This window comes from the organism of the source record quoted next, unplaced genomic scaffold (genome assembly GCF_019419815.1).
Source record: "Pyrus x bretschneideri cultivar Hongxiangsu unplaced genomic scaffold, Pyrus_bretschneideri_v1 Contig22, whole genome shotgun sequence".
NCBI classification, from domain to species: domain Eukaryota; kingdom Viridiplantae; phylum Streptophyta; class Magnoliopsida; order Rosales; family Rosaceae; genus Pyrus; species Pyrus x bretschneideri.
The window spans coordinates 1,723,037-1,736,746 of record NW_025999524.1 but is presented as its reverse complement, the minus strand read 5'-3'; the positions used below and the strand labels follow the sequence as shown (position 1 = coordinate 1,736,746).

The window sequence follows — 13,710 nt, the reverse complement described above, 5'->3', positions numbered from 1 at the left end:
AAAAGTCAAAAAGTAGGAAGGGTATATATGAAAGATTAAATTGTAGGATATTAATTAAGTATTAAAAAATTAGGAAGGGTGTGAGAAAAGTAGTTAGGGGTGTGTGAATATCACACCCCTAGTTAAGAAGTGAGCACATATTCCCTCCCAAAAAAAAAAAAAAAAAACATTGAGTTCGATAAAATAAAAGGTATAGTAAATAGTACCATGATTGATTTTTTAGTGTAAAAATATGATTTTTCATTAAAATAAACAGTACATGAAACTTTTTATTAAAATTCCCAAAAAAAATGTAGAGATGATAACTTAGAGGTGAACATGCTTATTAAAATTTTAACATTTTGACAGAATGGTGGAACATCACATTTTATTATATAAGTGAAGAAAATTCAATTTAAATTGTAATTTTTTAATACAAATATCTCACTATTTATATATTATTTTATATTATGAACACGCTGAAAAAAAATTCCTTGCTTAGGATCTAGAAACCTTTCGGGGGAAGGTTTGGGAAAAAAAGCAAAAAATAGTAAAAGATGGATGGTCCCAGACTATCTGAGTAAGAAAAATATACTATATGTTGTAATATAATATGTGGATGGCCCACATGAATAGTTTGTTACTATTTATCTAAAAAAAAATCAAATGGATTATTATTCATATGAAGAAAAACATATGAGTTACTATTCATTTGAAGAAAATTTGGGAATTGGATTCTTTCCGAGGCAATGCCTCGGAATCCTACTGATCGAACAACATAGGCCGTTGGATTTTGATCCAACGGCTACAATTATTATAACTTTTAGAGGGACCCCCTATTTGTAGTCGTTGGATCAAAATTCAACGGTCTATGTTGTCCAGTCAGTAGAATCCTGAGGCATTGCCTCGGAGAGGATCCAATTCCGAAAATTTATATAGTAAATAGTATTGCTACAGTAATCTTTTGCTTATAAAAATAAATGAGAAGGAGAGTTGACACACAACTCTTGGCCGAGAAGAGAAACATAAGGAAGAGAGAAAAGAGAGGAAGAAGAGGAGATAATAGAAAGAGTTATCTTTATACTCTTATTATTTCAAATTATAAATGAAAGCACGCTGCTGCCCCGAGGACATACTTTAGTCATACTGACTGTAGAGGAACCTCGTAAATTTTGTGTCTTGTTTCATTTATTCCACTGCACACATAACGCCGATTTTACAACAATATAAAGATATTTTGAGAACATTCTGAATGTTTGGTATAGGTCTATTTTGTGCTTATTAAATATTTAATGTAATGCATGCTAGGGATAACTTAATATGTTGTGTGGATAACACTCGACAAGTTCTTTCTATATCACTCATCAGATTACTTCAGTATATGTCAGATATCTGTAGACATGTGCACAACAAGCCCACCATAAGAATAAACTGATTTGTTTTTTACATGCTTCGCTTTCTGTTCTTATCTAAAAAACTTGTATTTAACACTATGACCTCCAAAATTCAAATCCTGAATCCGTCACTAGGAGGGATGGCAGTCACAAGAAAGGGAGAGAAGTGTCCAAACCCCCAAAGAGAGCTCTCAAGCCTCTCCCCCTCCATATAAATGTCATAGCTCTTCAAATACTCAATACAAATACAACCATAGTGAATGTAGTCATATTATAGGTGAACAGCTATAGGTCTGTATTTATTATGTCTAACTACGACCTAACCATTGACTTCCACTCCCGCAAAGTTATTAGTTGTCCTACTAGTTTTTGGCGACAATATATATCATTGACATATTAATTATGAAAAAAGTACTTATAGTGTAACTGTAAGGCCATCACGTTATTGTTTTTGTTGATTTCAGCCATTTGCAGACGAGGGGGATGACTCTTCTTAGCCAAACAGCATACTCTTAAATATATTTGGTTAGTTTTCAAACTCTTTATCCTGCTATTTTTCTTTCTAAAAATTAGAAATACAAAAAACTCGGATCATAATTAGGCAACAAAGTACAGTTGGTTACATACATATAGATATCCTCGATTCCGTTCTTTCCGTAACAAAATTTTCAGGAATTCGACGGGATGCAAATCCAGCAAACAAGGTTCTTATGCATTATGCACCTCCAAATTGACAATCGTCGATGAGGCAGGACCGCTGGAAAGTGGCTATGTCCGTTAGCTTGTGCTTAGTAATTGACAAGACTATCTTGGAAGACAGATGAAGCAGCTAATTAAAACAGAATCTTGCAACAATGATGGCGCTCTGTACTGCGGTCCATCTTGAAAACAAATCCGTTGATTATCCCATGCTCCTGTTAGATTAGAGGCAAATAAAAGATGAGCTGTGACATCCCGATTTGCCCTGGTGGATTTTAGAAAGATATAGGATATGCCGAAATCATTATTCAGGCTTCACCTCTCCTGAGCAGCAGGGCTTATGGGAATGACACCGGCTGGAGATGCAAGAGCATCCACAGAAACATCATTTGAAGTGACAGCTATGGCTCCTTCCTCCACGATCTGTACAGAATATGACAGCGCAACTGCAACCAAATCATAGAGAAGACGACATCATGAAAAAACTGTACTATCAAGCACTAGCAGCAAGTCCAAGACCATATATAATTACAAGTTACCGTTGAACTAACAACAATTGTTATTTACCTCGAAGGGGCTCCTTCCATTGTCGTTGCTTTGTAAGCTCTTGGTACTTCTTTAGGAACAAATCATAGTAACTTCAAGATTCAACCAGGCAATCAAATAGTTCAGCAAAGTTATACCAGTATCTTAGAAAAGAAATTAATGAATGAGATGCATTGCTATGGGTCTAGATTTCAGGTAGCTTCCATGTTCGACAATTCAAATCATCAAACACTTAACAGCCTTATTAGAGTCCAGTGATCATGCATCATAAATGAACAAATCACACGAACTCTATCGTGGTTAGAAATTAAGATAATGTAAAAAACTGAAGCAAAGATGCATCAACCTACCCTCCACCACGGCCTAAACGCCTTCCACATCTGTCAAATGCAAGCCCTAGAATAAAAACTGATGTGAGATAACATGAAATTATACTTTTAAGTCTCCCACAATTGGAGTTTTCTGAGGTAGGTAAGTAATTACAAGCAAGGTTAAGAAAAAAATACACACCGGGCAGGATGAACAAGTCAACTGGATCGCTTGCCTCCAAAACTGCAACAAATAGGTCCTTCAGGTCCTTCAAATAATTAACCGCCATTACCAACAACCGAAAAAGAAACTACTTCTAGGAGGAAAATATTGAAAACAAATTTTAGCACAAATGAATGTATAAACAGATCGAGAACATTTACTCGTGCAAATTATAGTTTAGAAAAAGGGTACCATCTTCGTGTTGTTTCCCATCAGAATCCAAAAGAGCTGGCTCCAAAATGTCCATCGAGTTCACGATCAGATCATCAACGCTGGAAATCCTAAGCATCCTCATGTTGCTATTCCTATCCTCCACACGCGGAACATAAAGCTTTTTCCTGTTCTGCACATCACCCTCTTGAGTTGAAACCAACAGTAAGGATCTCCAAAAGTTTAAGCACAACAACAAAATGCAGACGAATTATGAACACACACAAATGCTATATTATACACGCACCATTGGCAGGTTTGGATAGAATTTCTGAAACAATTCTTGACGTATCGACTTCTCGTAAAGCAGGAGAGCTTATGTAAGCGCATATGCTCTTACTGGATTGGAACCAGGGAGCATTTAAAACAATGCTCTGAATTGCAGCATCTGAGAATTCAACAGTTTCAGTCAGACAAAAACACAAACACTTAGAGGGCAATTTGAGGAAGCTCGAACTTGAACGGGCTACCTTCTTCGGACCTCCGAACCGGGTCCATATTCTTGAGCTCTTTGCGGATTCTGGACCGGAGCAACCGCTTCTGCCGGAATATAGCTTCGATTGGGTCGTTGTCGTCTCGGTTCATGGTGGCGTAGGGGCGGTGAGAATGGGATGCGAGGCGTTCGTTAGCTAAGCGAGAAGGGAAGAGGGTACGAGAAGCTAACGTGCGCGGCTTGGTGATGAGCGCCACCGCCTCCTTTGCCCCGTTTATGAGCCCACTCGCGCTTGCTCTGCTGTGACTGAACATGCTTCGTGACTCTCGTGTTTTTGCGGGTTTTTCCGTTAATTTGGCGCTCTTTGGTTGGAGAAATTTTTCCAAGTGCCGGGTTCCCTCACACATCAGGATTTGACATCTTGAATATCCTTCAATTTTATATTTCAATAAATATAAAAAACTAAATCCTAATGTGTGAGGGAACACCATGTGTCATGGTGTTCCCGGCACATGGAAAAATTTTTGCTTTGGTTGCGCGTAGGCGCGGTTGAAGAGTTCGGGTCGGATAGGATTTGTTTACGGTTCAGGTCATATAAGATTTGTTTACACCGCATTATAATTTAAAGAAAAACTAATTAAAAGGATTTGAAAACTTTGAATTTTAATGATAAAGATAAAATAAAAGGTAAATTAAATAATACCATGATTGACTCGTTAAAGTAAACAATTCTGGAAGCTTTTCGTTAAAGTTCCTTACATTTAAATTTAATGGTCTAAACCATTTCATTTTAGGTCTTCTTTGAAAAATATTTGTGAGAAAGAATTATTCAAATTTTGAATCGTTTACTTACTCAATTAAATGGTTGTCGTTTTAGTGTTGTCTATGTTATCATGTTCCTTTATTTTCTTGATTATAGTTAAATGTCTTAACAATTCCTAATTTGTTTTAAATTTCTATGAAGATGGTTTTTTTTTTTATAACAAAAGTACGAGAAATAACTGATTTACAACAATAAAGTTTGTATATAAAATCATATTATGGACAATTTTTTTGCACACGCACAATTTCATTGTGTGTGAATTCTCATATCATACTCGTTGGTTTATATAACATCATCAAGAAAGGTCTATGTAGACATCAAAATTTCGGTGAAATGAATGTTGACCAATAATTAAAATTTCAACACTCACGTGTCACATAAATTTTACATGTAGCGTGTGACTCAACGAAAAATCGAAATAAATTGGAAAGGTCATCAAATAGGACACGTGTCAATACCTAGCAGAAATGATTTATTTCATCTGATTATTTAAATTCAAAAATCAAGTTTTGGAATTCTATAAATAGGAAGTCAAGGCATTCATTTGAAAAAAAAAAGAAAGGAAGGAAGGAAGAGGAATTTGCATTACACAAAAACCTTCAAGCCTTGAAACTCTAAAGGTCTCAAGCAAATCCCGAAGGACCAAGAAAACACTCTTCGTTCTTCGTCAAATCCTCCTTCAAGATCAAGCCCCAACGACCCTTGAAGAACTTCCACCAACTCAAGATCAAGCCCCGACGGCCCTTGAGGAAAGTGTTCATCGCTCATCATCCGTTCATCTTAAGATCAAGCCCCCAACGGCCCTTTGGATCAACAACCTCAACAAATCCACACATCCAATCGTTCTTCAAGATTAAGCCCAAAAGCCCTTGAAGATCCGCTCATTCATCAACCTTCAAGATCAAGCCCCGACGGCCCTTGAAGAACTTCCACCAACTCAAGATCAAGCCCCGACGGCCCCTTGAAGAAAGTGTTCATCATTCATCATCCGTTCATCCTAAGATCAAGCCCCAACGGCCCTTTGGATCAACAACCTCAACAAACTCATACACCCATTCTTCAAGATCAAGCCCAACGCCCCTTGAAGATCCATTCATCAACTGTTCATCCTTAGATCAAGCCCCGACGACCCTTTGGATCAACAACTCATCCACAAACCTACACCCTACGAAGATAGAATCAGAGGACCAAATTACAAAGAGATTGTAACCCCAAAATCATTAATACAAATATATATTTTGTACACGTATTCTTGTCTCTTGTTTCAGGAATTTTTCGTGTTTACAAATTTGGCACGCCCAGTGGGACTATCTCTACCTCTCATCTCTATCCTCAAATCATCGAAAAACGCAAATGGCATCAAGAAAGGATCAAGCTGTTCCTGCAATCAAAGCAAAGAACAAGAACATCATCGCCGCAAGTGGTGATATTTCGGGCATCATAACCCGAAGTAAGGCAAAAGATCTTTTTGCCGCGGCTTCCGCCCCTGCATTAACTCTGTCAAAGGAACAACAACACCTGAGGTACGAGCCTGTGATCACCCTAGCCTCGCTAAGGGCATCAATGGGGGAAAGCCCGAGGAAATACTCAGAGTCCCTACTCTCCGACGCTGATTCGAGCGGCAGTACAACCATGCAAGTCATGACCACTGGAGCAACTTCAATCGAGGAGCAGCTAGCTCAGATGAATGAAGCAATATCAAAGCTCACACGGACTGTGGAAGAGAAGGACTTGCAGATTGCCGCACTTGTCAACCAACTAGATGCGCTGCCCGACGTGAAAGTCGACCCAAATGTTGGCCTATTAAAGAAAAAAGTCGACGAAGAAGAGGAGCCACCAGCGGAGAAAGTTGAAGAAAAGCCGAAGCTAGACCAAGCAACGGCATTCATGAGATCTCTCTCTATCCAGCAGCTACAGGAGATGATCGCAAGCACTATCAAGACACAGTACGAAGGAAGCTCGCATGACTCCGTACTATACTCAAAGCCTTACTCCAAGAAGATTGATGCTTTGAAGATGCCAAGGGGTTATCAGCCCCCAAAATTCATGCAGTTCGATGGAAAAGGCAACCCGAAGCAACATGTCGCTCATTTCATTGAAACTTGCAACAATGCTGGGACAGAGGGAGACTACCTCGTCAAACAGTTCGTGCGTTCACTAAAAAGTAACGCTTTTGACTGGTACACTGACCTCGAACCTGAGTCTATCAACAGTTGGGACCAGCTAGAAAGGGAATTCCTCAACCGTTTCTACAGCACTCGTCGTACTGTAAGCATGTTAGAGCTGACCAGTACGAAACAGTGGAAAGATGAACCTGTCGTCGACTACATAAATAAATGGCGTTCTTTAAGTCTGGATTGCAAAGATCGGCTTTCTGAAACCTCTGCCATTGAGATGTGCGTTCAAGGCATGCAGTGGGGACTACACTACATCCTTCAAGGCATCAAACCACGAACATTTGAGGAGTTAGCCACCCGCGCCCATGATATGGAGTTAAGCATCACCCGTCATGGGAAGAAAGAACAGATCGCCGACTACATGAATGACAAAGTTTTGGGGCCAAAGGTGGATAAGGCTACGTGGAAACCCACCAAGGAAGCAATGACGGTCAACACAACTCCAGTCAAAATCCATACACGAAGCAAGGCGATTCAAACCGAAGCTTTTCGTGATCAAGAGATACGTAGACGCACTTTGAAGGAGCTTGAGGAGAAGACTTATCCATTCCCCGACTCTGACGTGGTTGCCATGTTGAAAGACTTGCTTGACAAAAAGGTGATCGACCTACCTGAGTGCAAACGGCCAGAAGATATGAACCGTACTGACAGTCCAAGGTACTGTAAATTCCACCGCTTCATTAGTCATCCGACGGAAAAGTGCTTTGTGCTAAAAGATCTCATCATGAAGTTGGCTCAGAAATGGATCATCGAGCTAGATCTTAATGATGTGGTGAAGTCAAACTATACCACCGTCATTTCTGGCTCTTTGAACTCAAAATCTTCACCTCAACCGCTGGGGGCATGCTCCAAAACCATGTCAGTCAAGTCAAGTGAAGTTGAAGGATGGACTTATGTCACTCCAAAGAAAATGCACAAGAAACATAGGTCTCCTCCACAAGTTCACCAATCGGAAAGGGGGCAAAGCAGCTACCGTCAACCTTCAAAGCTACATGAAAGTGTTGAGGATGATGAAGTTATGACACAAAGATCGTCCGTTGCCATCACGATGCGCGATTTCTTCCCCAAAGACTTCTTCAATCACTCAGTCAAGACTTCTTGCTATAAAGATTGCAAGGAATGCTTCTCTAAGATCATTTGACAAATTCACAAAAGCTCCTCGTTCGCACGAGCCTAAAAAGGCGACAACCAAAGCTCCTTGTTCACACGAGCCTAAAAGGTGACAACAAACGCTCCTTGCCTGCACGAGCTGAAACTGCAAACGCACCACGCTCCTTGCCTGCACGAGCTGAAACTGCAAACGCACCACGCCCCTTGCCTGCACGAGCTGAAACTACAAACGCACCACGCTCCTGGCCCGCAAGAGCATAAACTGTGTACGGCAAAATCATCATCAAAATCATCACTCATTTGAACTACGTTATGACTTGATCTCTTCTTTGGAAGAGTACGTAGGCAACTTGAAACTTCAAAACTTCAAGTACAGTCACATCAAAATAAATAAATAAATGTTTCATTAAAGAAAATCAATTTTATTAGAAAAAAAAATACATATGTTACTATGTATTAGAAAAAAATATATATATATATATTCTCTATCAAAAAAAAAAAAAACATATGTTACTATGTATTAGAAAAAAAATATATATATTCTCTATCAAAAAAAAAAAAAAATTATACATGTTAAAGTGGGTTTGCCTACACTTAAGACCCATGCCAACTCAAAGAAACAGAAGTTGAAGTCCACAAAAAGGAGCAGCCCAAATCCAGGCCCAAGCCATGCCCAAAAAGGAATTAGACAAGCGAACAGTTTCGCCTCATCGATTTCCACTTTTACGGTCTGGATCTCTTGCAAGTAGGCCAACTACTCCAAACAAAAGTCGATCAAGTACCCCGAACTCAAGTAGGCCGACAACTCCAAATCTTTCTAATCCAAGAAGACGGTACCCTTCAGAGCCTCGGAAGTCAGCTTCAATGCGATTACCTGATGAAAGAGATAATGGCAGAGAGGTTGAACAATACCCCAGCAAAAGTAAACGGCTCCTCAAGGCCTTGCTTAGCCGGCGCAAGTCGAAGAAAGATGACATGTTATACACTTATTTGGATGAATACTGAGAAATTGAGGGAGGATGGACAATGGAAGCAGAAAGTCACTGTTTCCGGCTTTCCCCTTTTGTTTGATTACCTTTTCCTTTTACACAGCAGTGTAATGTTTTCAAGTTTTGTAAACAGTATATATCAATTATTACTTCCCATAAAAAAAATAAAAATAAAAAATCGAAACACGGTAAAAAGGGGGTTCACGGCAAAGCGAGCAAAAGTACTAGGTATAAATTTATTGTTTATAATTTGTTCTTTGTCTTGGTGTTGCTTCAGCTTTTTGCAGAGGAAGAGAAAGAAGACTTGGCTCTTCTTATTTTCACAAAAGCAAAGAAAAAGGTGAAAGTTCCACCATCGCAGCCATCAGAAGACACGGCTACTGCAGCAATCACTACCGCCAGTGTTAACCTCCCCAGGGACAATGCAACAATCCACACTTGCAACCGCGGCGAAGCAACATTGGGTATCAAGCATGCAGTAAGGGACAACGAAGACGATGCCAAAGAAACAGTTGCAGAAGGGGAGAAGGCAGCGGAACACGAAGCCAAAGGTGCGGTTGGCGAGCAGAGAAGGAAAACGCAGAGAAGAAAGAGAGACGATCTCCGCTCCCTGCCGCTGTCGACTCCCCAAGGTCCAGACGGCTGCTCCTTGTTCCTCTCTGCCCAACGAGACTGCCATCCATGAGCCCAGAGACCACAACGTGCACCCTCGTCTCGGTCGATAACAACGGAAAGGCAGTAGCAAAGTGGTGACATTCGGAGACCACAGTTCTCTCTCTACTTCTCTTGGACTCTCCTTCAACGCACACTGCAGCCCTTCCTTCCTCGCATATTGCTGCAACAATCGCCGACGTCAGACAGAAGCCTAAACGGAGGTAGAAGCCGTGCCATGTCTCCGGCCGTCATCTCCGGTTGTCTTGCAGAAAGAGCCCATGCATTCTGTGACTTGAAGGAGATGGATTTGGTGATGCAGTGTCGCACAAAGCTAGAAGAGACCGAAGAAAGCTGAGAATTTGAGGAAAGCAGAGAGGACGACAGACATGGTTAAAGAGGAAAGAGAAATGGCTGGTAGTGCTTGTCGTAGTTCTCTATGCCGTTTACATGCTCAGCATCTTCGACATCTACTTCAAGTCCTTCATTGTCCACAGCATAGATCCCGTCACCTTTCGCTTCTCAAGTCACCTTCTCCTCTCGCCAACAACAGCTCATCACCTAGCGCCGCTGCAATTCCTCCACTTCAAACTCGACGCCTTACATTCTGCCTCAAGCTCTGGCTGTTTCTGCACCTCCGCCATGGCTGCTGCCTTTGAATGTGATCAACAAAATCAAAGTTTGTCAACTCACACCCAAAGATCTCATCCGTCTGCTTGCCTCTGCTGCTGCCTTTGAATGTGATTGACAAAATCAATGTTTGTCAACTCACACCCAAAGATCTCCTCCGTCTTCTCTCGGACTCGGCCTGGGTTTTCACCCACAAACTCAGCCTTGCAGATCACCATATATAAAAAAAAAAAATGATGGAATCGTGGTGGACAGCACCATGTAAAAAAAAAAAAAAAAAAAATCAAGTCTTTCATGGTGGACGGCACCATGTAAAAAAAAATAATAAAACAAAATTATCAAGTCTTTCATGATGGAATCCATCAGCCCATTTTGAAAAGAAGAGTAAAAAATTAAAAAGAAAAAAAAAGAAAAAAAACAATGATGGTGCTTCTGGAACCATGTGCAAAAAGAAAAAAAATATATAATAAAAAGAAAGAAAAAACAATGGTGGTGCTTCTGGCACCATCTGAAATATATATATATAAATGAATGGTGGATCAGCGCCACCGAAAGCAAAGAAAAGAATAAAAATAAATAAATAATAAAATAAAATAAAAAGGAATGATGATGGACGGTGATGTATATGTTTTATCTGTATTTAGCACAATACACTGAATAAAATAAAGCATGTCCATTAATCTCCAAGAAATTACAAGTGCGTACAAAAAAAAAAAAAAAAAAAAAAGACGGAGCTTTCACAAAGGTTGTTTACGTGTAGCCCCACTACTTGGCCAAACTCCAGGAGCGGGAGGCACCGAAGATAGATCATTCGAGGCCCCAATACTTGGTGGAACGCTAGATGACGCAGAAAAAATGTGCCTCTGGAAGAAAGACGCAAGCCTTTGACGGTCACTTTGAATTTGACCTTGAGATTCTAGCATCTCATCAAGCTTCCTCTTCATGCCTGTCGAATAATTATTGGCAAACACGTGCAAACTTCTATTCTCGTGCTTAAGCTGTTTGATCTCTTGCTTGAGATTTTCCACCTCTGCCATCAATGATTCAACCTGACGGGATCGAGCAAGTAGGCGTTGGCCCATGTTGGACACAGAGCCCGCGCACTGAACACTGAGAGCTAGGGATTCTTGAACGGCCAACTCATCGGATCGTCCGGAAAGCAGTTGACTATCTTTAGGAGTGAGGAGGTTCCGAGCTACTATCGTAGCTGTTGTTGCATCCGTCATCACAGAGTCTTCACCTGTAAGAAAGCCATTAGAAGATAAGAAGGACGGGCACCATACCTTACCCTGACGCGGCGTGCCCGTATCATTGCTGAGGCTCAAATCTAAGCAAATGTTAGATGGGTTAGTCATTTTCAAAGGTGTTAAAAGAGAAGGGTTGGATGGAGTAAAATCTCAAAGGGCCGTTAAAACAAAATACGCCGGAGACGATTTTCACAAATGGGCAATCTTCAAAGTGTGCATGTTAGAGGTGACCGATCATCTCTATAAAAGGAGAGGCGACACAATCACCGATTCAAATTGAAGAGACACCACTCTTCAAAGCTGGATTTTCCTGCGTAAAGAACGGCCAACTCTTCAGACACAATCTCGGCTTTCCAGATAAAGCGTTCAACTTTATCAAAAGATCTCTGACAAAGTTGAAGACGCGTGGAGGTCTCGCGGGTTTTCAGATAAAGCGTTCAACTTTGTAAAAAGATCTCTGACAAAGTTGAAGACGCGTGGAGGTTGCCGACAAGCGTGGGTGATAAAGTCGCAATCTCGGCTTTTCAGATAACGCGTGCAACTTTGTCAAAAGATCTCTGACAAAGTTGAAGACGCGTGGATGTCATTGCCGCATCCGCACTACCACTTGCTATTGGGAAATCCCTATATATGTCGACCTTCATCTTTTATGGCAAGGCAGACATGCAAAAAAAAAAATGCCCAACTCTTCCTCACCTCCGAGAGTACACTCCCAGCAAAGCATCTCAAAATGCTCAGTTTTCTTCCTCTCCGGGAATACCCTTGCAAACAAATGACACCAAGGTAAAAGTATCTCATATCATCAAGGGCGAAAGCAAAGGTATCTCATATCATGCTTTTTCCCTGTCTTTTCCTTTACCTTTGCTCTTACCTGCAGGACAAGGGGAAATAGAGTTATCAGTCGGAACCTGAAATCAAACTTCCGACCTGGAACTGATTGCCTGGAACCTTTGCCTGGTTGCTTACCTTGCATTGCTCTCGAGTACTCATCGTCGCTGAGAAGTAATGTTTTGAAGCACCATTTAAATGAAAAGGTTGCATTCCACTCCTGCATCAGGAACAAATACTACAAGAGAAGATGCCAAACCTACATAAGGAAATACCACTTCTGCAAAGGGAGCAAGTAAGGCAAGTGAAAATGATACATCGAAGCATATGGAGACAAGCACAACAAATATATGTGCTGATTCATTCGCTACTTCTTCAAAAGCAAAGGTATCTTATATCATGCTTTCTCCATGTCCTTTCTTTTGTCCTTATTCTTACTCGCATGGCAAAGTGAGAAGAGCAATCAGCCGGCACTTGGAGTCAGTCTTCCGATTTACCCTCTTCAATACGAATTGGAAAGATTGAACAAAGAAACAGGTCATCACTTCTACCTCGTGCTTGCCTGCTATGTGTCTGAATCCTGAAACCACTCATGGTCTTATTTCCAATTCAAGATCAAGCCTCGATGGCCCTTGAAGAAATGACAAGTCCGATTCAAAATCAAGTGTTCACCACCCTTGAATCAAATTCAACTCCAGATAAAAGGAGTAAGTTCAGACCTTCGGAGGAAACCAAAAGAATCCTCCAGCCCAGTTCAAAATTAAGCCTGCGGAAAATCAACGATTGGAGGAAACCAGAAAATCTTCCAGTCGAACTCAAGATCAAGCCTCGATGGCCCTTGAAGAAATTTCCAGCCCAATTCAAGATCAAGCCTTGACGGCCCTTGGGTTGACATCTACATTAAGGGACTTCAAAACGCATCTTCTACACGTGACAAGCACATGTTTACGACGCGCCTTGAAGTGGGGGCATTTGTAGACATCAAAATTTCGGTGAAATGAATGTTGACCAATAATTAAAATTTCAACGCTCACGTGTCACATAAATTTTACATGTAGCGTGTGACTCAACGAAAAATCGAAATAAATTGGAAAGGTCATCAAATAAGACACGTGTCAATACCTGGCAGAAATGATTTATTTCATCTGATTATTTAAATCCAAAAATCAAGTTTTGGAATTCTATAAATAGGAAGCCAAGACATTCATTTGAAGAAAAAAAAGAAAGGAAGGAAGGAAGAAGAATTTGCATTACACAAAAACCTTCAAGCCTTGAAACTCTAAAGGTCTCAAGCAAATCCCGAAGGACCAAGAAAACACTCTTCGTTCTTCGTCAAATCCTCCTTCAAGTTCAAGCCCCAACGGCCCTTGAAGAACTTCCACCAACTCAAGATCAAGCCCCGACGGCCCTTGAGGAAAGTGTTCATCGCTCATCATCCGTTCATCCTAAGATCAAGCCCCCAA

General features: G+C 40.7%; 1 protein-coding gene across 1 annotated transcript; it reads right to left on the bottom strand.

The window, feature by feature from the left end:
- Window positions 1–1,949: 1,949 nt before the first annotated feature.
- LOC125477728 (5-formyltetrahydrofolate cyclo-ligase, mitochondrial-like) lies at window positions 1,950–4,159 on the bottom strand. The gene is made up of 8 exons (XM_048585144.1): window positions 3,830–4,159; window positions 3,607–3,747; window positions 3,342–3,506; window positions 3,129–3,170; window positions 2,969–3,014; window positions 2,640–2,710; window positions 2,392–2,518; window positions 1,950–2,287 (listed from the first exon to the last, which is right to left on the bottom strand). The coding sequence occupies exons 1-8, from the start codon at window positions 4,104–4,106 to the stop codon at window positions 2,275–2,277; spliced, it is 882 nt and encodes a 293-aa protein (XP_048441101.1). The 5' UTR covers window positions 4,107–4,159; the 3' UTR covers window positions 1,950–2,274.
- Between the last annotated feature and the right edge of the window lie 9,551 nt (window positions 4,160–13,710).

What these genes read in the sequence shown, in the direction of transcription:
- LOC125477728 (XM_048585144.1), bottom strand. Translation starts at nt 4,106, where the DNA reads ATGTTCAGTCACAGCAGAGCAAGCGCGAGTGGGCTCATAAACGGGGCA. An exon ending in TCTATCCAAACCTGCCAATG is followed by an intron (nt 3,507 to 3,606) that starts GTGCGTGTATAA and finishes TTTCAACTCAAG; the next exon opens with AGGGTGATGTGCAGAACAGG. An exon ending in ATGGAAGGAGCCCCTTCGAG is followed by an intron (nt 2,519 to 2,639) that starts GTAAATAACAAT and finishes ATTTGGTTGCAG; the next exon opens with TTGCGCTGTCATATTCTGTA.